Genomic DNA, 24,777 nt, shown 5'->3' with positions numbered 1-24,777 from the left:
TTCAGGTCTACAGTGACTTATATAAAGATTGCTCAAAGGTATCTTGAGTTATTAGCAAATATGTAACGCCCACTTGCGTCAATCAATTTGGTACCTCAGATTTTGGTTAATACTCACCATCAGAGCACGTGCACCAATTTTGGTGAAATTTTGTCCACCGGGTTATCAGACACAGACTTGTGCTATATGTGGCGCCCCCTATGGGTCAGGCTCAAAATGCTTCAGTTAACCTGTTCCCAATGACGGACTGAAGCTACGCTAAGATTTATGATGATTGGACAAATGGTTAATTATCAACTAAAGTTCTATTCATTTGACTGTTTATCAGTTTATGCAAATTAGCAAAAAACATCATGGCAGACTTTTATGGTCCAAGAGGCTTTTTTGTAGAGAACATGATGCTGAACTTGTGTGTGAAATTTTAAGTCAATTGGACTTACGAAATAAGGGGCGTGGCCTTTTCAAAATTGAATTTTTGGACCTTTTATAGTCTAAATGACCCAAATCTTAACTAGCCTCTAAAGAATACACGTTTCAGTACAGTTTAAATAGTTACTTCTATATAAAACAAGTGTCATTTTCTGTTATCTAAATACTCAGATAATAAATGTGTAGTCAGAGGTGTAATCCAATTAAAATATGAGTAGCAGTCATTTGGGTAGACTGTAGAGCTCAACATAAATCCAGATTGCAAAGTGTAAATTAGAAATGGACAAGGAGCAAGAGGGATTCATTAAAGAAGGATCACAGCAGGTCTACATCCTCTCAGCAGCTCTGTGAGGAATAACTGGGACGAGGATCATATGGATGGAAGAATCAGATAGAGCGTGTGAGACAGTCAGCAGATCTGAAACACCTCTCTCAGACCAAACTGAGGACGGCCTGTGCCCCCTCTACTCCATAAGCTCTTTAAAGTCTTCTAGCTGTAAGCCACAATACTGTAAGCTCTCATTGCACAATGCTACTAACATCTCTTAGTGTAACCTCTGCCACACTGAGCCTGTTTGAAGAACATAAGCTGTAGTAGCGCTGTCCTTGAACGCTGCCTGTTCCTAATCCAGGCTGAGGTAATCCGCAAGGTCGCAATTGAAGAACGTTGTGTTCTGTTCTCGAGCCCGGCCTTATTACACTTTTTAATGATATGAGGAGGTGTTTAGTTGGGTTTGACCCTCAAAACAAGATCAAAAAGCTCCCTACTGTGTCACATTTGGTGAAACCAGCCAGTTAATAAACACAGGCTTTTCCTCACTGATTTAAGGCTGTGCCTAAAAGTAAAAACTCAAGACTTGACGCCACATTTTAAATAGTCCTTACTGACCTTGTCTTTTGTCTTTTTATTTCTCCGTCCCTCCAGGGTAAGATAATAAAGGGAGCATATCGGTTTCACGCGTTGATCACAACCTTCGAGATGATTCTGACCGACTGTCCGGAGCTGCGCAGCATCCCGTGGCGCTGCGTGGTGATAGACGAAGCCCACCGACTCAAAAACCGAAACTGCAAACTACTGGAAGGACTCAAAATGATGGACATGGTGAGCTACACACTTTACAAGATGCTGTTTGTTGCTATCAAATATTATAGTTATTAGTGTATCGTATCATGCTTTACAAGTCTTGTCTTAGATGTAATAGTACAAGGCGATAGAAAGCCTTTAATACAGTTTATGGTATGTGTTTACTTTCTTGGCAAATTAGCCCAGTCTCTGTTCCAGGTTTAATATAACTCTTCTTTCCTGCAGACATCCTGCTTTCCATTATAGAGGATCTAAATATCTCTTTCCTGTCTCTCTCCCTCTCTGTTGTCCTCCAGGAGCACAAAGTTCTGTTGACAGGAACTCCCCTCCAGAACACAGTGGAAGAACTCTTCAGCTTACTCAACTTCCTGGAGCCAGAGAGATTCCCGTCTGAACAGACATTCATGACTGAATTTGGAGACCTTAAGACTGAAGAACAGGTAAAATTGGCTCAGTCTGTACTGTGGAGGGAGGTAGAGGGCTGTGGTGTTGCGGTGGTGTTGTTTTTTAACCCCACACTGCTTTAAAATTCTACATTTGTTCTCAGTTCCACTAAACATCATGTCTGTGTGTGTGTGTGTGTGTGTTAGGTTCAAAAGCTGCAGGCCATTCTGAAGCCCATGATGTTGAGACGACTGAAGGAGGATGTGGAGAAGAACCTGGCGCCTAAGGAGGAGACCATCATCGAGGTAGGGCTGAGGTGTCATCATAACTGAGGGATAATCAGTCAGGTTAAGTCATGCTTTACCAGTATCACATGGTCCTAGAAGTAATTAATAATAATTACTAGGTGATAGAAAGTCTATTAACCCCGTCCCTGTGCTAGGTTAATATAAATCTCCTCAACATCAAACCTCACTTAATCCACGTCCATAGTGTGTGTCAGGATTAGTTCATCCCTCACTATATTGTTGTAAAGTGTTGGTACTGGAGGCAAAGTGAATTTGATCATCTGTTGTTGTTGTTGTTATTGTCAGGTTGAGCTGACCAACATCCAGAAGAAATACTACCGCGCCATCCTGGAAAAGAACTTCTCCTTCCTGTCTAAAGGAGGTGCAGGAGGAGGAGGAGGCGGGAGCAGCGGCGGCGGAGGATCCAGCGTCCCCAACCTCCTTAACACCATGATGGAGCTGAGGAAATGCTGCAACCACCCCTACCTCATTAACGGTATGTGTACACACTCAAGCTCTTCTAGAAAAAGCATGGCCGACCATCTCAGCACAAACCAGATCATTATTAATTCAACGCGTTTCTCTGGTGCAGGAGCGGAAGAGAAGATCATCGAGGAGTTCAGGGACTCCCACGGTGGCAGGGCAGACATTCCGGAAATGGCTCTCCAGGCCATGATCCAGGCGGCCGGCAAGCTGGTGCTCATCGACAAGCTGCTGCCCAAACTGAAGGCCGGCGGCCACAGAGTGTTGGTGTTCAGTCAGATGGTGCGATGTCTAGACATCCTGGAGGATTACCTCATTCAGAGACGGTGAGGAATGAGCATCTTTCTTTGAATAAGTTTAAAGGTTAATATGATAGTAATGATCACTACAGTGTAAGTGTTTTTGGCTCCGAAACTGTCAGATCTGATACTTGTATTTATTTAAAAGACACAAGCTACAACCTGAAAATGATTGATTTGATTGATGATACATTTCTTAACCAGTTATAGTCAGTATACACAGTAAAAGTAAGTAAAGATGCATCCATGAAAACATACCCGGATCAGCATGTCTCTCTAATGTCAACTTTTCTGGTATTAGTGGTAACTTGATGTCACTGTTGTAATAATAGTAGTAGTGATGGTGATGGTGGTGATGATGATGATGATGATAATAATTGAGGTCTCTCCTCTCTCCGTGCAGTTATCCCTACGAGCGTATAGACGGCAGAGTTCGTGGTAACCTGCGTCAGGCGGCCATCGACCGTTTCTCCAGACCAGACTCCGACCGCTTTGTCTTCCTGCTGTGTACGAGAGCCGGAGGACTGGGCATCAACCTGACGGCAGCAGATACCTGCATCATCTTCGACTCGGACTGGAACCCTCAGAACGACCTGCAGGTACAGAAACCCAGCAGCACGTTTGACCTGCGCCGGCTCTGCTCTGCCGCATTTAGCTCCGCTTCAACGGACCGTATCATTAGGCCTCAGCTCTAACCGCACACGTACAGTACAATATACTCCTGTTAACCCAACTGAGAAGTCAGAGAGAATGTAACCAGCTGTTTTAGAGTTCTGTTTCTGAATCTGTGAACGCGTCCTCCACCAGGCCCAGGCGAGGTGTCACCGTATCGGCCAGTCCAAGGCGGTCAAGATCTACCGCTTGATCACCAGGAACAGCTACGAGAGGGAAATGTTTGACAAGGCCAGCCTGAAGCTGGGGCTCGACAAGGCCGTGCTGCAGAGCATGAGCGGGAGAGAGAACGCCAACAGCGGGGTGAGACACACACACCCAATATCTACTTATATACCTTGTGTTAGAAGGCCTGGACACTCGCCTACTGTTTTTAAAGCCACATAAATAGCCCTATTAATAGATCACTCAAAGATGCTCCCCAATTTCAAGCTTCCAAAATGTAATATTGTCACACAGAAGTTAATGTTTTCGGTCTGTGGTTCAGGTCCAGCAGATGTCCAAGAAGGAGATCGAGGACCTGCTGAGGAAGGGAGCATACGGAGCTCTAATGGAAGAGGAAGACGAAGGTTCCAAATTCTGCGAGGAAGACATTGACCAGATCCTCCAGAGACGAACCCACACCATAACCATAGAGTCTGAGGGCAAGGGCTCCACGTTTGCTAAGGTAGGAACTTCACATGGCAAAATATTAACTAACCCTAACCCTGTAGTGGGAAAAAAAGTGGTGATTCAGCATTGACCGACACGCGCTCCTCTCTCTGCAGGCCAGTTTTGTTGCAACGGGTAACCGAACAGACATTTCTCTGGAGGATCCAGACTTCTGGCAGAAATGGGCCAAGAAGGCTGAGCTGGACCTGGATGCCATCAACGGACGGGTAAGCACACACACACACACACACACTTTATATACGAGCACATGGATTGCAAAGTGCATCTAAGGACACACTTGAGTAACTGTAAAGCCACAGAGAGAGAGAACAATCAACACTGTGCATCCAAATACTCACACACACCTTATGGAACAGAGGGACTAGCAGTAGTAATTACTGGCTGCTATCACCACAAGCTAGGAGGAGGAAAGTGAGACAGATTGAGAGAGGGAGAGATAGAGACAGAACAGGAGGGAAGCAGTGAGAGAGAGAGAGAGAGATTAATATTGACAGTTGGGAATCTCCTCTCTTCCTTAATTACCCATGTTTCCCTGCTCTTGTGTGTGTGTTTGAGCGAGAGAGAGTAAGCTGCTTAGCTCCACTTAACAGAGCGCAGATGCCTGGAGGGTACAGAGATATCACTTAGGCTAGCGCTCACACACACACACATATACACATAGAGCGAGAGAGAGACGCTCAGTCGTTGGTATTGTGCACATTCTTCCACACACATTGAGCTCTTTGCTAACAGGCAGCTTTATATTCCTGCTCTCCTTTCCCCTCTCTCTATATTTCTCCACTTTTTTCCCCCCATTATTTGCGTATTTGTCCCTCCTGATTTGTTCTTCTCTGCGCTCCCTCGCCGCCTCTCTTTTGGAGGGCCCTCCACCGGAACACTTAATCCAGCTCTACGAGCCTCTGAATACGCTCCACTCGGGGCTGCCCCCCCCCCCACCCCCCTCCTGGGATTTCTTATTGTGTGATGTTAAAATGGAAATGACTGCATCTGTGATAATTGTGGAACTAACTACTGCCCTGTTTGCGCATATTAATGGGTATTGTACGAGTGGAGGGGGGGAGAAAAATCAAATTAATTGAACAAAAATGTAATTCATTAGACAACATAATTAATGCCAGTTTGTGTTTGAGCTGGGCAGCAATTTTCTCAGCATCAGGAATGAAACACGGGGCCAAATACCCAATTAATCATATTCAGTACAGAAGATGTCATGTTACTGTATTCACAGGGTTCACACCAGTCAAAGACAGAATATTCCAGAAATTTACATAGGCCTCTGTACAGGAATAAAGCAGAAGGTGCTTTGCATATTATTGGTGGATTTCAGGCTATCTATAATTAATACCAGCTTCCTAGCCAGGAAAGAATTATAATATATAGGCTGTAAAAGTGCGCAGAATTAACGCCCACTTTGAATTTGTTTCTAGAACACTCTCGTGATCGACACGCCGAGAGTGAGGAAGCAGACGCGGCACTACAGCAGCGTCAAAGAAGACGAGATGATGGAGTTCTCTGAGCTGGAGAGCGACGAAGACGAACCGAGCAAACCCTCAACTAAACCTCGGAGACCCCAAGACAAAGCCCAGGGGTACCCCAGATCTGAGTGCTTCAGAGTGGAGAAGAATCTGCTGGTCTACGGGTGTGTACCCCTACTCATTTATAGACAAAATCACTAGAATTAAGGCATGAGATTGGTTGTATGAATAAATTTTTAACTAAAGGAAAGAGCATGGAGTGGATATGAATTGTCGTACAACTACAAAATAAAAGCACCACGTTGCAACAAAACTCACTAAAGTGGACAGTCGAGGTAGGAAAAGAGAAGAAATCCTAATTTTAAGGTCTAGGATGCGGAGACACGCAGGTGGGCGGAGTTAATCACTCTAATGTGTGCGTTTGTGTGTAAAAGCACACCAGTTAATGGATGCAGGGCCTGCATACGGAGTGATTTAGTAGACAGAAATCTTTGCACTCAAGGCCATCAGCACACACAAACGCACACTAATCAGAGCTGCCTGTAAACCTGTAAACACACACACACACACACACACACACACACACACACACACACTCCCAAGATGAATTTATATGCACAGGAATAGGTTTGGTTTTTTGCCCACATAAACTGGAATAATGCTCAGCCACAAACACACACTCACACACACATATATATGAACATATTTCAAAATAAAAGTCACTTCTAGGCATATGATGAATAAAAAGTTTAACTACATCCAATTCCTCTTAGGTAAATTCCTATAAATGACACACTGATGTAAATTCAACAGTCTAGAATTGACAGAAAATCGTAAAGGATGACTTTTTATAATCCAAGCATTAACAAAAGTAAGTCAGAGCTCTTACTTGAACACAATACCAGCCTTTAAATTCACACATAGACTCCAGTAATACAGCACACACGCAGGCAAATTGACACACTTACCACAGATAGTGATTATCGGGTGAGCCCCGTCCTTTTTCACGGCTGACTTGCCGTGTGTGTGTGTGTGTGCGTCCGTGCATGTGTGTGTGTGCGTAAGAAAGAACAGTGGTGCTAGTGAGATGTCAGCGTTGTTATTGTTACAGTCTAGTCTCGTGGCCCGAGGCTGTAGGACACAAAAACACACTGTCTGACTGGGCCCGTCCTCTCCGCTCAGCGCTCTGTTGTCTTTTCCCATCATCCATCTCACGCACACGCACTCTCTCTCTCTCTCACTCTCTCTCTCGTCCACCATTTTACCCTTTCTAAAATCATTCAGAGTAAGGCTGCTTCACATGGTTCAGTGAATATTGGGAAGCAATTTTTAGTTGAGAACGAGACAAGTCTGAAGGAGAACCGTCGACTACATCAGCCTTTAGGGTCACTCACTCTCTTGGTGTGTGTGTGTGTGTGTGTGTGTGTGTGTGTGTGTGTGTCGGGGGGGGGCGGTTGAGCCGTGATCCATGAACACAAACACACAGAAGGATGACTGGATGGCACTAGCCGGGGTGCCAGTAACGGTTAAAGTCAACAGACTGGTGAAATGTATAATAGGAGCCCCGGCACCCACTCTGTGTGTGTGTGTGAGTGTGCGTGATGTCTGGGCTGCAAGACGGCATGATGTGGACTTGTGTATACATTCATGAAAGATCAGGGTCACGTTAAGCATGAAAGTAGCACAGAATTACAAACTGTCTGAATGATTTAGTAAAATGATTAACTTTCATAGAGGTCAGTTTAGTGGCAAAGCTTCAATTCAACATCACATTTTAGTGACCAAAATCAGTCCAGTACTCACTCTAATAGCTTTATCAGTAACAACGAGGCTTTAACCAGGTTTGTTTTGACAACATTTTCAGCTTACATTTATCAGTTTTATTGATCAGTTTAAGCCGGAATCTCGCCGTTAAACTTGACTTCCTTTCTTGTCTATAGGTGGGGCAGGTGGAGCGACATCCTGGCTCATGGTCGCTTCAAGCGCCCCCTAAAGGAGGCAGACGTGGAAACCATCTGCCGGGCCCTCCTGGCCTATTGCCTGCTGCATTACCGCGGCGACGAGAACATCAAAAGCTTCATCTGGGACCTGATCACCCCAACAGCAGACGGGACGACCAAGACGCTGACCAACCACTCTGGTAAACACACATATATAAATCAATAGAGAAACTATAATACTGTGAAGGAACTCCAATGATTGTCTGATTTAGGAAGAAATCAGTAAAATATGACTGTGTCCTCAGTTTAGAAGGTGGAAAAAGATGGCAGTGTAAATTGTTTTGTGGCTAAAAAAAAGCAGCTGTATCTGATTGACCAAACCCTAAAATGTATTAGATTTCACGTCTGTAGTCCACACTGTAATATCTCAACTATTGGATATACTACAATGAAATCTTGTAGAAACACTCATGCTCCCCACAGGATGAACCTTTGCTATTGTAGAGACACCTGACCATAACATTCATCTCTCTCTCTCGCCCTCCCTCATCAGGTCTCTCTACACCAGTACCTCGAGGCAGAAAGGGCAAGAAGGGGAAGCCCCCAGTCCCGCCTCCACAAACTCCGAGAGCCGATTGGCTGGCCAGCTGTAATCCTGACCACTTACTGCAAGAGGACAGCTACAAGAGACACTTGAAACATCACTGCAATAAGTAAGTTTTTTTTTTCCTGCAGCCAAAAACACACACACACACACACACACGAGGACAAGAATGTGATGTGGAGTTTGTGTCAGAGGATGTCAAACCAGTGCTGGAAACGCCTGGAGATTTAGAACCATCACCACTGAGCACAACTTTAACAGGCCCAGCAGTCTGTCTTCCTTCACACTCACACACACACACACACACACACACACACACACACACACACACACACACACACACACACACACACACACTTTACTCTTTGGTCAGCTCTCTCTCCTGTTGTCAGGGAGATATGCTTCCTTGCCCTCCAGATTCAATTCCAAGATTTTTTTCCCCCTTCTTTCTTCTTGAGGGGTAAGTTTGTGTGTGTGTGTGTTTGTGTCGGTGGCTGGATGCCAGGCCAGGTGCTAGGCAGGCAGACCTGTTGGAAGTGGGTGAAAGACACACACACACACAAACACACACACACACACTTGGGGGTGATTATGTGGTGCCATCTGCTAGGCTGGAGCACAGCGTTGTGTGGCTAATCAGGCCTGGCACATTGATGGATGAGCACACACAGCCTGCCAACAAACACACACACACACACACACACACAGCAACTTGTGATGCCATTGATGCACAAACACACACACACTGCAGAACGAGTTGCAAATGACTGCCTTTATACCCTTCCCCCCCTTTTTCCTCCTCCTCTCTCTCTTCGCTGCCTCTCCAAACTTTGCGTTCCCTCCCTCGGAGCACAGCCCCTCTGTCCTTTTCAATTCTTCTCTCCCTGCTCCTCCCACTCATCTCCTCCTCCTCCACCCCAACCCCCCCACCTCTCTTCTGCCTCCCGCTCCTCACACAGGCATAATTATTGGCCTTAAATCCCAGTGACAAATGTTTACAGTGAGGCAGGTCTCCCAGATAGCAGCAATCCCAGTGTCAGGAGATCAAATCTGACTCTCCTCCTCAAGCCCCCCCTGCACCCCTGCCTCCCCTCCCCAGACTCAAGTGATTCATTCCGAGCGAAAGAAGCGCTCTCACAGGGAACATCTGTAACGTGGACTCAGAGAAACCGGCCGTCTATTTGACAGCGAGCCATTAGCAGCAGATAACGCCGAAACACGAGAATGAATTATAGTTCGTTTTTTTTTTTTTTTTTTTTTTTGCAACCAGTATTACAACAGAAGAAAACCTCAGGACATTTTCCATCTGAGCGGTTTTAGATTTAAAAAAAAAAAAAAAATCCCTCCCGTTCACACCAGCACACTGCAGCCGAGCTGGACTTTTTACAGCTGTCCTCCAGTAAAATCAGTGCAGTGTGAAGACTATTAGCAGGGTCATGAAACCTCTGATGTCACAACGGCCTTATGAAACTTTATTCAAGGAGGACAAAGTCAAGACGACGTGAGGGAATGTAGCAACTTTAAAAGGAGATGTTTTACAAATGAGTTGCTTCAGTATTACTGTAGAGGAACTGATCCATTTAATGGTTTATTTCTCAAGAAAAAGTACCAAATATACTCTGATTTCAACTTGTTAACTGAGCTTTAACTGCTACTCTTTGTTTCATAGCTTTTATTTGTAGAGCCTGACTGATATACGTTTGATCCTTTTTCCTCACCGGTCTAGGGTAAAACATTTTCCAAAAAATCTCTGCATGGTTGTACAAGCTCACAGAGAGGCATGGGGAGGATGAGTTGAATGTTTACAGAAGTTACCTAATATAGTTATTCACCCGATAAAGAGTTAAAGTGTAAAACATCATTCCTGCATTACATATCTTTGTTGAAAGGGTTTGGTAACCAAATTTGAGGGGCCGTTACAATAAACATGTTTATATGTACATATTTTGTATATAATTATCAGCCCATATGTCTATATTGGAATTTTTTTCCTCCCTAATATCAGTATCAGCATTGAACCCAAAACTCCAGTATCAATCAGGCTCTATTTATTTCTGTTCTAATTGGTTGATTGAAATATCATTTTTGAATCAGTGAATCCATCCACACTTTCAGTCTGTCTGTTGAGTTAAATTGGACTAACTAACCTTTTGTCTCTGTTTGTCAGGGTGTTGCTGAGGGTGAGGATGCTGTACTATCTTAGACAGGAAGTCATCGGCGACCAGGCCGAGCGCATCCTGGAAGGAACCTCCGACTCCAGGTCAGTAGATCCTCCACACTGCTCTCTCTCTTTCTCTTTCTCTTCTCTTCTCTTCTCTTTTTTTTTCATTTTCTCACTCACCCTCCCTCCATTTTCCCCTCTATTCAACCAGTGAGCCATTCCCTTTCCACACCTTTCTGCTTCCACACACTGCTCTGGCGTTGTCTCATTTTAACGTCTGCAGGAACAGGACGTTACTCATCCCCCCCGGTTTCAGATCTGTTTTATTGTTGAAATAAGCTCTCTAAAAATACATCGACACAAACCGGAAAACATTCCTCATCCCAACTTTGACTGTAGCTATGTTGGATTGAGTCCATGAGGGCAACCTGAAGCAAACCCAGCATCCATCCATCCTGTTGCAGCCTGCTGTTTTTCTTACAGTAAGACATCTTAGGTGTTTAGAACAGTTAGCGGAAAGGCTGTCATGTATCGGATGCGTCATAAAAGTGAGCACAGAAGTGGATATTTATACGAATGTGTCATGAATTATTACTTTGGTGTATTTTCGTCTGTTCTACTGGCCTCTTTGGCAGAGTTTCTCCCTATTCTGACAGATACAACGCTCAGCCCTCGTTAAATGATCAGGGGGAAAAATGAGCTTTTTATCTCTGCTTTGACCCATTTAGAAGTTGTTTTTTTTTAATATAAAATGAATCTTATCATTTGTCAGGATGTGGAGATTCTTGCTCACCTTGACTGTCGCCCTCATCTCATCCCTGACAACTTCTTCCTCCGCATCCTCCATCTTTTTCCTCAGTCACACTCCACTTTTTCTCGCCATCTGTCCATCTCTCTCTCTCTCTATCTCTCTCTCTCTCTGCAGTGCACTTGAGTCTGTCACCGTCTCCCCACCCCCCCCACCCCTCCCTCTTCTAGTCACCCTTTCACCCAGATGTGAACGCATTTATAATGTAGAGCACGTGCACTTCATGCTGATCTCTCTCTCACTCTCTCTCTCTCTCTCTCTCTCTCTTCTCTCCCCTCCCCCATCCGCTCCATGGCTACTGTGACAGACCCGCGTGTGTGTGTGTGTGTGTGTGCGCGCGTGTGTGTGTCTGTGCGTGCCAGACGTGAGCATACGGGGTGCCATCGTGCCAACATATGCCAGGGGGATTTAGCATGCCAGTGTGCCATGCTGCTGTTTGCAGAGATAAGGGACTGTTTCCCTGGTTTCTTCTCTCCTCCTGTCACCCGCTCTGTCTTTCAGCTTCCATTGTGTATTGTTACCCTTTTCTCTCCACAACTAGCTGGAAAACACAATTTTCTACCACGTCCTTTCCATAATGGACCACTTTTCTTTGTTTTTTGTTGGTGCCACACCAAATCTATCCAGTAGGAAGATTACATTTTAAAACTATTCTGTTATTTATTGACATGCATTAAAAATCCTGGTCTTGAGCAGATATTCAGTTTTGGTTGGATTCTTTTTATTTAAAAAAAAAAAAAAAGAGGTTGACGTTTTGGTGCTATGATTTCAGCATCACATCAATATATTTTTGCCAAAGTTACTGACAGTGTCATTGTGATAGTTTTATATGGAAGATTATTTGCATCCCATCCCAGAGTCACTGTTTATTTCAGTGATTTTCAGTTTCAGGACAAAATTAGATCTTTAATAGGTTTTTATTTTTACTCTTTTGTTTTTTTGGGAGGGGGGTATTATTATCATTATTATTATTATTATTATTACAATGTCATTACTTAATGGATGATAACAGTCCTGAAATTGATAAAGGTTGAAAGTTATTCAGAGGCAAAAATGAGAGGCAATGTAATATTAGAATTGTAAACTTAAAGGATCAGTGTGTAGGATTTAGTCTGGATACACCTCCCATTCCAAGAGTGTAGAGGAACCTGTAGTGACCATGAAACTCGTACAAAATACCCCTCTGACAGCCAGGGTTTAGTTTGTCCATTCTGGGCTACTGTAGAAACACGACAGTCCAACATTGACAGGCTTCTTGGACAACGATTCACCGCCTGTGTAGATTTAAAAGGCTCACTCTAAGGTAACACATACCATTCAATTCTACACACTGCACCTTTAAAAAATTTAAAAATTCTTCTAGTGAAAACCAGCAACACTATAGCTATATGTGTAACCTCTGATCATGTGGAGGAAACATTAATATCACATATGTAGCTCAGCCTGTGTCGGATATGGTATGAAAATGAAAACTGAATTAAAAGTATTATAAAATGGGTGTTGGCATTCTAATGAAGTCATTAGCTCTGGAGGAACAGCGCCCTCTTTCTGCCACGCGCTGCCACACTCCTCACTGATTGTTTGTTATTCTCAAAATGAATGTATTACACTGGCTTACTGTATCACATAAGGTTGGATATTATTTATACCGATCACTTCTAACTCCAATTCTGCTAATTGATTCAGTTTTTTATCGGTTTCAATTCTTGCCAGATTCACGCTTCCGTCAATCTCGATTTATGATTGGAGGTGTTGAGTCATTGTTTTTAGTTCAAATGAAAGGAAACAATCTGATGGCAGTGTGTGCTGGTTACACTTTTAGCTGAGCACTAGCAGTGACTGTTGAGAGACTTTGTGGCTGTAAAGTGTAGAAAACAAAGAGGCTTTGTCATTTATATGATGGTGGCACCCAGTACTTCCTGTTCAGCTCATCACTTCTTTGTCCTGTGCTCTGTGGAACTTTGCTCTGTTCAAAACACAACAGGGAATATTTAAGTGTGCTCACAACATTTGGACACAGTTTCTAGATAACAGCTCAACTTCACTGAAGACTTTCACTCAAATTTGACCAGAGTGAACTGAGCTGTTTGCTCACATGTTAATATTTAGACAGTTTTTATCTGTGGTTGGCAGCTGACAGCTTTCACAGTCTGGTTATTACACAAATGGCTCACAATCTGATTTCCTCCCTTCTCTCCTTTTTTTTTTTTTTCTTCTTCCCCATTCTGATATGAAATATAAGACTGATGCCTCACTGCAATCCACACACACACATTTTGAGTTTGATGATCAGCGATGTCATGTGGTTCTGGTCTTCTCCCCACAGTGAGCTGGATATCTGGATCCCCCAGCCGTTCCACGCAGAGGTCCCAGCCGACTGGTGGGACAGCGAAGCTGACAAATCCCTGCTCGTCGGAGTCTTCAAACACGGTAGGAAACACACACACACACACACACACACACATGTATATAACTTCCAACATGGCAGCCAGAACACACACACACACACACACACACACACACACACACACACACACACAGAGACAGTGATAATGTCAGCACCTTCAGACACACTCCAGTGCCTTCCAACCTAGTGAGCATCACACAAACACATACACACACACACACACACACACACACACACACACATCCCACCCGCTTCTGCTGCCACCAGTTGATAGGCGTTGCTATAGCGACAGCGGTACGCAGCTGGTAGGCTTGGTGTGCTATCGGGAGTGTGATTGATGGCTGGTGTTCACCACTGGTGTGGCGTGTTAGTGTGTGTGTGTGTGTGTGTGTGTGTGTGTGTGTGTGTGTTACAGGTGTTAATGTTGTAAATGAAGCTAATTTAAGTTGCAATAACAATCTTTCTCTAGAACTGTTAAAACTGGTTGTTTGGAAATTTGTGTGAGTGGTGTTAATCTCCCAGTGACCCACCTTTGGGTGCTGAATGGATGTGTCTCCCAGTGACAGCGCAATGAGGCCCTGTGTGTGTGTGTACTGTGGATGGAGACCCTCATTCATATTAATTTGGCATAATTGTCATAATTTTTCCATCATTGCCACCCTCTATGATTCAATTAGGGCACGCACACACACACTCACTCACTCATTCACTCACACACACACACACATACTCACTCACTCACACACATACACATACACATATACACACACAGGAATACAAAAGGGCTCACCCATAGTTAATCATAATCCTCATTCACTAGGGAGGCCCTTGGGGGGACTAACACACACACACACACACAGTGAGCTTTGTATGCAGACACACACACACATGGACGTACTAAACAATGCGTCACACACAGAAGAGTGATGGCCTATAAAGGCCTGATGATTAACGTTTGGCTGCAGGCGCAGAGCTGAGTGTGTGTGTGTGTGTGTGTGCGTGCGTGTGTGTGACAGAGACGGTTAGGAACAATGCGTCACATCTCTCCTAATTGAAATGTGACGGAGAGAAAGAAGGAAGGAGGGATAAATGAAAGGCTGAAGACGAGGCGGCGCGTTTCTATCATGGTGGTGCCCTCCCTGCTCCCCCCCCCCCCGCCCTCCCCCCTCCCTCCTGTCCTCTCCACTCTTCTCATTTTTCCTCCACTCCTTATTTTCTCCTCTCTTTTTTTTCTCTTCTTACTCTTCCACCATCTCACCTGCCTCCCTGGTATTTTCTCCTTCATTCCTTCTATCCCCCCCCCATCTCCTTCCCGATGTGTCTCAGTAGGATCTGCACATTCTAATCTGTTCTGCCTGAATGCCCCTAACGGACAAACACACACACTCACACACTCACTAGCTCACTTTCACAGACGCCATGACACACACACTTTTTCTTCTTCATCCTCTCTCTCTCTGTCTCTCTCTCTCTCTCTCTCTCTCTGTCTATCTCTCTCTCTCTCACTCTCACTCTCTCACTCTCTCTCACTGACACAAATGAGCACCTGCAGGCTCACTTGGATAAGCACACACACACGTGCAGAACGGAGGCAAGTGTACACACACACACACACACACACACAGGCTGTCTGTCTTGTCAGCAGCTGGCTCCTGGGGTCTGCCCTTCTGCTGCTGTTTTTGTCTATTCCTTCATTTAATATGGATGCTGTGTGTGCGTGCTCGTGTCTGACTGTGTATTAAAGTGTGTGTGTGTATATCTAGGAGTGAACTAGAAAGCCCAACTTTTTTCACCCTTCTTTCTAGGACTTTTCTTTGATCTCTGTGTGTTTTTACCACTAATCTGTTAGTGTAAAGTAAAACTAGTTAACTCCACAGCTTCTGACATGCATTCCTAGCTTTTTATTTCCATCTCACCCCTCCCCCCCTTCTCTCTCTCTCTCCCTCTACCTTTCCAGGCTACGAGAAGTACAACTCCATGCGAGCAGACCCCAACCTGTGCTTCTTGGAGAGGGTGGGCATGCCCGACGCCAAGGCCATCGCTGCCGAGCAGAGGGGCTCCGACATGATGGCAGATGGCGTGGAGGGGTAAGAGAGCAGGCATCGCTGACCACAAAGCAGCTTCTCTTTTTTTCCCCCCTCAGTCTCTTCATCTGTGCTTTTCCAACTCTCATCATTCTCCACTAACACTTAGGCTCAAGTAGTGTTCAGAAAGGACTCAGATTTAAAGCAGATGAATGCAAATTGATGCTCAAAGGAGGAGGAATTGGTTTGAATATTACTCCTTCAACATCTTCACATTCCCTTTCCTCTTTCCTTGGTCTTCAACTTTTAAAATGGTCAGTTTGTGAAATGTAGCAGTCTGTGTGTCCATGAAAAAAAAAAATCCTAAATTCCTCGCCTTGTCCCTCTGACCCTCTACAGCGAGGATGAGGATCCAGAGTACAAGCCGCTGCGGATGCCGTTCAAAGACGAAATGGACGACTTCACCAACTCTCCACTGGACGACAAAGATGAGACTGCAGAGGGAGAAGCAGAAGGTAAACTTTAGATAAATTTAAAGTCCCATAATAGTATTTCAACTTTTTGTAGGGAGAAAAAAGGCAAGTTCCAGGATGTTTCAGGACATTAAACAGTGCCTAGGTCTATAAACATGATCCAAAACAATAACCCAATATGTCCTTTAGTATCTACAAAAATGACAAGTGTTTAAAAAAAGGGTCTGTTTTTTATCTTTTCATCAATGACTATACTGAAAATACATCAGCCTCTTTGACAGACAAGCACATGCAGATATTTGATGTGCAAAACCTTCTAACTTCTACTAAAAGATAAAATAAGACGGCCTTATTTTCACTGTATTCATAATACAGTGCTATTTAAATATAAAACATACATACATATGACACATCATAAAACTATAAGACATAAAAAACCAAAATAAAGGCAGGGAAACATAAATGATAAATTAATTATAATGAAATAAAGTGCAGGTGTCTAGTAAATTATTGCACTAATATATTTCACAAATATCTGAATAGAGTTGTTTATTTTAAATGTATGTAAATAAAATCAATCAATCGTTATCAATCTTTAATCAATCAATCTTTTTTCTTTCTCTCTCTCCTCCTCTGAAGGTAAATCAGCTGAGAACGGTCAGAGCGCTCCTTCCACAGGCGGAGCCGCAGGTTCCAATGAGCGTCTCTATTGGCCGGCGGCCTCGGCTCTGACGGCCCGCCTCCGCCGCCTCATCACGGCCTACCAGCGCTCCAACCGCAGGGAGCAGCTCCGCCAGGAGGCGCTCAACCGGCCCGACGGTCGCCGGCGACGACGCAGGGACTTCATGCCTTCCATCGCCATGGTGACAGAGGCAGGAGGAGGGGCGGCGTACATCCAGGACGGCGCTGGAGTGTTCATGGCTGAAGGAAGCCAGTACCTGACTAAGGGAGGGGCTTACTTTGCAAAAGGTGGACAGTTCATGTCAGAGGGGTCTCCAGTGATGACCAACTCTCTGATGACTGATGGAGCCATGTACTTCAAGGAGAGGAGACAGAGGTAGGCTCAACATGTTGACATATGACAGCACCTAAAAGTACCAAAGAGTCAAATCCACAACTTAAACTCTCTCTCGTGTCTTTGTCACTCTGTCAGATGGACTCGTCGTGAGGAGGCCGACTTCTACCGTGTCGTGTCCACCTTCGGAGTCGTGTTCGACACCCAGCGTCAAAAGTTTGATTGGACGCAATTCAGAGCCTTCGCCAGATTGGACAAAAAGACAGACGAGAGCTTGGAGAAATACTACTACTCATTCATCGCCATGTGTAAACGAGTCTGCCGCATGCAGGTCAAGACTGACACAGGTGAGAGGAGAAGTCTTTCATTTAATGTTCATTCTCTAGAAAATTAGTTTGGTGATTGATGATACCACCGCTGAAAATGCAATCATAGAAAAATGTGTTAGGTTTTCTTCTGAAGGTCTATCTTTCTCCCTGTTTCCTCACCCAGAACTTCCTGACCCGACCCTGATCATCGACCCCATCACAGAGGAGCGCGCCTCTCGCACGCTGTACCGCATCGAGCTGCTCCGCCGCATCAGAGAGCAGGTCCTCCCTCACCCACAGCTGTCGGAGCGCCTCAAGCTCTGCCAGCCCTCCCTAGACCTCCCAGAGTGGTGGGAGTGCGGCCGCCACGACCGGGACCTCCTCCTGGGCGCCTCCAAACACGGAGTGAGCCGGACAGATTACCACATCCTAAATGACCCTACCCTGGCCTTCCTGGACGCCCACCAGCGCTTCACCAGCCAGCCAGGGCCCGGCGTCGCCATGGGAACCCAGGGAGAGCTCACCAAAGCCGGGTTGGGAGAGGCAGAAAGCGCCTCCGCGCCCCTACTTACCCCTGCCGAGCTGGCGAGCGCGACGGCTGCCGCCAAAATTGCTGTGGACACAGCTAAAGAAGAGGAGGGAGAAGGGAAGGAGGTGAAGACCGAGGAAGGGAAAGAAGACACTGAGGTAAAGATGGAGGTAGAAGAAGGAGACGCCAGCGCCATTCCATGCACCAAGACCGAAACTCCTGAAGAACAGAAGGACAACAAGGGAGAGGTCGGAGAAGGGAAAGAAGAGGCCGCCGCTTCACCGGGCATGGAGGTCAAGAAAGAAGAGGAGGAGGAGGCACAGCCAAAAGTAGAAAAAGAGGAACAGGAAGAGCTAAAAGGGGAGCAAAGCAAAGAAGGAGAGAAGAGCTCCAAGCCGGAAGACGACCAAGACAAAAACCCAGAAGAGGAGACCAAGAGTCCCGTTCCTGCCGACACCGACAGGGAGCAGAAGGGGACGGCGGCCGAGACCCCAGAACACCCAGACCCCTTCTCCCCTAAAGCACAAGCAGGACACAAGACTGCAGAGGAGGAGGAGGGGGGAGAGGAGAGGGCCAACCCAGAGTCTCCTAAATCTCCTAAGTCGGCCGACACAGAGAAAAGCCCAGAGGAGGAAGAGGAGGAGAGGATGGATGAAGATGACAAATCAGAGAAATCCTCTCAAGCTGAAGGTAGGAGGAAGTTAAATGATCTCAATGATGATAAACTGTACTTTGGCTTTGCTTCTACACAGCAGAGATGTCTCTCTCATTTTGACTTTTAGCTCTGCCCCCCTCGTGACTCGGCAGACTTTTAATGAGTCCAAGTTCCAGGGGGCGAGACAATAAAATGAGTTTAGATCCCTCGATGATAACAATCTGGAAACCTTTTTTAAAATGATGAGCAGCAATGTGACTTTCCTTCTCTCTCTTTTTTTTTTTTTTTTTTCATTTTGTCTGCACAGCGAGCGCTGCGTCAGAGCAGAAGAATTTCGACGAGGAGAGCATCGCCTCTCTCAGCACGTCAGCCCGAGACGAAACCAGAGACGGGTTCTGCCCCGACGACCTGCCGGAAACTTCCGCGCTCCAGGCCTCACAGGACAGAGCCTACGCCTTCTCATTCTGGCCTAAGGTGAGTCACATAACAGCCTGCAGGTTAAAGTAGAGGTGGGGGTAATTAACACAGAGTACTAACATCATCCTCCGCTCTCTCCACCCTCACAGGACCGAGTGATGATCAACAGGATGGATAACATCTGCGAGGCCGTCCTGAAGGGCAAGTGGCCCGTCAACAGGCGCCACATCTTTGACTTCCCCAGCAACCTGTTGCCGGGGCACGGCTCGGCGGTGACCGCGGCGGCCGTAGCCACGGCGACCGAGAGCCCACTGCAGAGGCGGAGCTTGGCCGAGCTGACGATGGCCGGCATCCACACGCCTTACAGCGGGAGTGAAGATAAAACACTATCCCCACAGGTTCATGTGAGTAGACACACACAGAGACGTACACACACACAAGTTTTTTTCACTTTCAAATATAAAAGCAGTTTTACTCCATCAGCAGTTTAATATTCTTCTTTTTTGGAGATATTTTACCATCTACCTATCATTACTACCAAGATACACTTCTAACAGCTGATTGGGTTTTGTAGGAAGATGCTCTTAGCCTGACGGTGCCCCGACAGAGGAGAAGGAGGAGGAGGAAGATCGAGATCGAAGCGGAGAGAGCGGCCAAGAGGCGCAATCTGATGGAGATGGTGGCTCAACTGAGAGAGAGCCACTCTGCTGTGGACACTCAGAGCCAGGCTATAGACCTCACCAAGGTACTGACATGGACTTACACTCTAAGTAGAAACTGTGCATCCAAACATATATATAAAATATTAAACACATTTTATATACAAAAAAAACAACTGACTGATGCGGTTTGGTGTTTTCAGGCTATGCACCATCACCACAAGGCCTCTCCCTCGTTGAGCAGCTTCCCCAGCGCCCTGGTGACAAACCCCTCCCTCAAGGCCCAGATGGAGCTGCTGACCCCGCCCTCTGGACACAGAGCCAATGGCTCGCTAGAGGCTGACCTGCCCATCATGAGAAGGAGGCGAGGCCGCAGGAAAAATGTGGAGGGCCTGGAGCTGCTGTTCATGGGCAACAAGAGAGCAGGAGGGGTACGTGTGTGTGTGTGTGTGTGTGTGTGTGTGTGTGTGTGTGTGTGTGTGTGTGTTAAAGATGTAGTCAGTGTTTGTAGTGAATGAACATTTGAATTAAATGCCCTCCATTCTCTCTCTGTCCTTTCACAATCAGGATGACGCAGAAGGAACAAAGGTTTCAGGTGTGGAGGGGGGTCGGGACACTGCTCGTGCCCACAGACCCATCTCAGTCCCAGAGCAGAGCCCCAGTGCCAGATCTCTAGCATCCGGAAGTCTGGATGAGGAGGAGGCAGCCGTTTCCAACAAAGAGCTGGGAGAGTGGCTGAGGCAGCACCCCACATACACCATGGACATGGCTGCATTTACACCAGTACGTCATCTCTTCATCCACTCGCTCTCTTTTATCACGAATGTCTGTAATGAACACGTTAACTCACACACTTTCTGTTCCTGTCTGTGCCACAGAAGAGCGAGGACATGCTGCTGTCTCAGTTCTCTAAGCCCAAGCAGAAGCGCCATCGCTGTCGAAACCCCAACAAGATCGACATCAACACCCTGACAGGAGAGGAGAGAGTTCCTGTGGTGAACAGACGCAACGGACGCAAGGTGAGCCCACACCAATAAAGACTATTCTATTCTGTTCACTAAGCAGCATGTGTGTAGTGTGAAGGAGATGGTATGTAAGGACAAGTGGCTCGTCAAGTGTGTGTTTTGTCATGAGAAACTAATGTCATTTCCTGTTCTTCAGATGGGCGGGGCCATGGCTCCACCTATGAAGGAGCTCCCCAGATGGTTACTGGAGAACCCAGAGTTTTCTATCGCCCCTGATTGGACAGACATCGTTAAACAGTCGGTGAGTAGCCAAGACTGACCGCATCAATCCTCACTGATTTCTCTGCTGCTGTATAAAATGTCCCAAATGAATGTTATTATTAACCCCCCACACACACACACTGCCTGCTTACACTTCCTTTCTAACTGAACTCCTTCTCTATGCAGGGATTCCTCCCAGAAGCTATGTTTGACCGCCTTCTGACAGGCCCTGTAGTCAGGGAGGAGGGCGTCCGCCGCCGGGGGCGACGACCCAAATCTGAGATCGCCAAGGCAGCAGCTGCAGCCCAGGCAGCAGCCGCAGCTCAGGCTGCACAGGCTTCACTGGCTTCTGCTGCTTCATCTGCAGGTACTTAAACCACTGTATGACTTCATAACTCTGTGATATGAACTAGTTTGTAGTTTTTCAGCACCTGCTAATTTATTGAGTTATTGTGAGATGAGGGTTTGACTTAAAGAGCTGGATTTTCACTGTGCATATGTGTGTGTGTGTTTCTGCAGGAGGCATCAACCCTCTGCTGCTGAACAGTCTGTTTGGAGGGATGGACCTGTCCTCCCTCCAGAGCCTACAGTCTCTCCAGTTGGCTGCTGGTCTGATGGCCTTCCCCTCCCCCGCTGATCCCAAGCAGGCAGCCGCCACCTCCATGCTGCCCCTCATGCTGCCCGGCATGGGAGGCCTGCCCAACATGGCCGCCATCCCCAATATGTTCAGCCTAGGCGGGCTGTTCGGCGGCAACCTGGCCGCAGCCGCCGCTGCCGCGTCCAGCTCCGCCCTCGCTGCCGCATCATCGGGGAACACCAACGGCACAATGGAGGGAGAGAGCAACGACGGCACCAAGACCAAGAGAGAGGCGGAGGAGAAAGAAGACGAAGAGGATGGCGAGGAGTTGGGAGAGGAGGAGGACGAAGAGGCGGAGGGTAGTGAGGACGGAGCGAAGAAGGAGAAGGAGGAGAAGAAGAAGAAAAAGAAGAAGGAGAGATCACAGAACAACGTCAGCGCAGCTCCTCAGAGCGCGGCGGCCGACTCGCCAGCCGACTCCTCCTCCTCCATCAACGGAGACGCCACCGCTCTGCTGGCCGCCGCCGGCATGTCCGCCAACTCCCTGGCATTCAACCCCTTCCTCCTCTCCACCATGGCCCCCGGCCTCCTCTACCCCTCCATGTTCCTACCTCCAGGCCTGGCCGGCCTCAGCCTGCCCGGCTTCCCCACCGCCTCCACCCTGGCCGAGCTCCAGAGCGCCATGGCCGGAGCGCTGGGGGGCAACGCTATGAACGCCAACCCCCCCAGAGACGAGGAGAAGGCAGGGCCGAAAGCTACAGCGGCAGCAGGAGGAGAGGATGAGGAGGAGGAGGATGACGATGAAGAGGAGGAGGCGCTGGGAGGAGAGAGTGACTTGGCGGAGGAGAAGGAAGGAGAAGCGGAGGAGACGAAAGGCGACGCTGAGGATTCAGCTCTGGAGGATGGAGGGATGGGAGGAGAGGAGGAGGAGGATGAGGAAGAGGGGGACACATCTCCACAGAAGGACAAGTGACTGAAATAAAACAAAACTGACTGGCCTTGGACATTTCTTCCCCCTCTGACCTCTCCCTCCTCCTCCTCCCTCCTCCACGTTTACACACCTCCACAAATATCCAAATTATTATGAATCCTGTTTTTTTTGTTTTTTTTTCTTTCTTTACGTTGTTGATGATTTCTCTCTCACTCTTTTGTGTTTATTTTTTTGGCCAGGTATATTAACTATGCGTCAGAGAGGACTGGGTGTGTGTGTGTGTGCGTGTGTGCGTGTGTGTGTGTTAAGTTAAATCTCTCTGATAGATAGAGTCAGGGAAAATCCTCACAGCCGCTCACTCACAGCTCGGCTCCTGTTCAAAGACTGTTTCTCTCTGTGAGCGGTGCATCTCCACTTCTCTCTCTCACATAGGACAAAGTTCCAATAGTACTATTATTATTATTATTGCTGCTTTCAGCTCAAGTTTTTGTTGTTTTTTTTTATTATTATTATTATTATTATTTCTCGCTTCCTTCCTCTCTTCCTCGTCTGGACTGTTTAGTTGTTTGGTTGTCAGCAGCGTCTCATCACAAGAAAAGAAATGGCCGCTTGGTTCTCAAAAAAAACCTGAAACAACAACAAAAAACAGCATTACAGCTAAACCCAGCTGTCTGTCTGACAAAGCTGCTGCAAAGAGGAAGTGTGGGTAATGGAGTTGATGGAGCTGTTCTGTCTCAGAGCAGATGTTTATTTTTAAGTTCTCACATATCAGACCAGGTAGACTCTGAGGAGGAGGAAAAAACGAAAAAAAAAAACCAGACTGGCCTAAACCTCAGTCTCACACACTGACTACCACAACACACACACACACACACACACACACACACACATATTCCCAACACATACCATGAGTTGCACACACACACACACATTCAGATGTCCACCACTACACACACTAACCCCCTTAAACCCTCTCTTTGTCATGTGACTGTTTCTGGGAGGACTCGCAGCTGTTTTCCCTTTTTTTTTTTTTCTTTCTTCTTTTTTAATGAGTGTATGTGTGTGTGTGCATGCACACTGAACCAATACTGTTAACCCAGTCCCACACTGTTTAAATACCAGTCTTGAGTCTTTCCACTGCCAGTCTCTGAATCCTGTCTTCTCATTGGGAGGGGAGGGGGCTGGTTTTCCAGGTGCGGGAGTGGCAGGCGGGCTGGGTCTGCCGCCAGTCAGGCCCTCTGATTGGTCCGCTCCACGCTGCCCAAACCAGCCGTCCTCACTCTGAGGTCTTCTGTGAAAGGATTTGGAGCGGTGGACCACACAGGGATGTGATGTTTCAGGTTTATTCTTTAAAGGAAGGGGGGGGGGGGGGGAGCACATGAGATGGTTGAATTTTTTTTTTTTCTTTCCCGGTCGCTGCCACATGAAAATCATGAAAGTTTGTTTTTTTGTTTTTATTTTTCCTTTCTCATCCCGGTAGTTTCAGACCGAGCGCTGCTCCCTAGTGACCTTCTCCTTATGACTGTTGCTCTAGTCACACACACTGACACCAGGCCTGGCCAAAACAGGACTGAGACACATTTTCAACAGAGTTGGAAATTCACAAGTTTCTACGTCTACATATATGAAGTTCAACTCTGGTCGCCGAGTCCAATCTTTTTGAAATACTTGAAAAGCGCGAGGGCTGCTTGATTCGTTTCCATTCCAGAGGCCAGTTCACATGTCTGAGATGAATCAAGCACAGCAAAGCGGTTCAAATATTCAAAAGTACATTCAAACACGAACACAGTGGCCAGGTCTTTATTAACATTTGCTATCACAGCCAGCCCAGCAGACGCAGAGACAGAGCCGGGACGGGGGAGGGGAGGGGAGGAGGGGGACGAGAGATCACCTCTGACTCTCTGAACACACCTTCCCTGTCAGAGACCCTCGTTCTCGTCTCTAATGCTGAGACAGCAATAACCAAGGCAGCTTTTGAATGTTCCAACATCACTCTCCCAACACACACACACACACACACACACACACACACAATATGAATAACCACAAGTGTCGTATGAATAGAAAACAAAACTGTAAATGATGACAAATAAGTACTGCAATCAATTTTGTCTCACTCTGTTCCTGTTGATGCACTGGTGTTAAAGAGTTAAAATAATCAGGTACCTTTATTACTTAGCTACTTTTTCTTGAAAAAAATTGACTTTTTGTTACTTTTAGCCAGCAAGCTGAAGAGCATTACCTCAAAATTCTTATCT

At 46.4% G+C, this 24,777-nt stretch overlaps 1 protein-coding gene across 1 annotated transcript in view; it reads left to right on the top strand.

Annotated features, from left to right (window-relative positions):
- The window catches only part of chd7 (chromodomain helicase DNA binding protein 7), a 69,206-nt gene extending 46,214 nt beyond the window's left edge, over positions 1–22,992 (top strand). The window contains exons 14-41 of the mRNA XM_053329463.1: positions 1,355–1,531; positions 1,810–1,953; positions 2,104–2,202; positions 2,491–2,680; positions 2,777–2,993; positions 3,370–3,565; positions 3,774–3,941; positions 4,126–4,305; positions 4,406–4,516; positions 5,738–5,949; positions 7,726–7,925; positions 8,279–8,438; positions 10,497–10,589; positions 13,625–13,728; positions 15,663–15,792; positions 16,129–16,244; positions 16,842–17,259; positions 17,356–17,564; positions 17,710–18,744; positions 19,017–19,183; positions 19,276–19,530; positions 19,701–19,871; positions 19,989–20,216; positions 20,353–20,568; positions 20,664–20,804; positions 20,947–21,051; positions 21,198–21,378; positions 21,531–22,992. Of these exons, the coding sequence (XP_053185438.1) occupies positions 1,355–1,531; positions 1,810–1,953; positions 2,104–2,202; positions 2,491–2,680; positions 2,777–2,993; positions 3,370–3,565; positions 3,774–3,941; positions 4,126–4,305; positions 4,406–4,516; positions 5,738–5,949; positions 7,726–7,925; positions 8,279–8,438; positions 10,497–10,589; positions 13,625–13,728; positions 15,663–15,792; positions 16,129–16,244; positions 16,842–17,259; positions 17,356–17,564; positions 17,710–18,744; positions 19,017–19,183; positions 19,276–19,530; positions 19,701–19,871; positions 19,989–20,216; positions 20,353–20,568; positions 20,664–20,804; positions 20,947–21,051; positions 21,198–21,378; positions 21,531–22,561 (6,654 nt within the window). The 3' untranslated portion in view covers positions 22,562–22,992. The remainder of the gene's footprint in view (positions 1–1,354; positions 1,532–1,809; positions 1,954–2,103; positions 2,203–2,490; positions 2,681–2,776; positions 2,994–3,369; positions 3,566–3,773; positions 3,942–4,125; positions 4,306–4,405; positions 4,517–5,737; positions 5,950–7,725; positions 7,926–8,278; positions 8,439–10,496; positions 10,590–13,624; positions 13,729–15,662; positions 15,793–16,128; positions 16,245–16,841; positions 17,260–17,355; positions 17,565–17,709; positions 18,745–19,016; positions 19,184–19,275; positions 19,531–19,700; positions 19,872–19,988; positions 20,217–20,352; positions 20,569–20,663; positions 20,805–20,946; positions 21,052–21,197; positions 21,379–21,530) is intronic.
- The last annotated feature ends 1,785 nt before the right edge of the window (positions 22,993–24,777 follow it).

Source organism: Scomber japonicus, chromosome 12, assembly GCF_027409825.1.
Source record: "Scomber japonicus isolate fScoJap1 chromosome 12, fScoJap1.pri, whole genome shotgun sequence".
NCBI lineage: Eukaryota > Metazoa > Chordata > Actinopteri > Scombriformes > Scombridae > Scomber > Scomber japonicus.
Note: the sequence above shows the minus strand (reverse complement) of the source record. Positions and strands in the feature narration are given on the sequence as shown.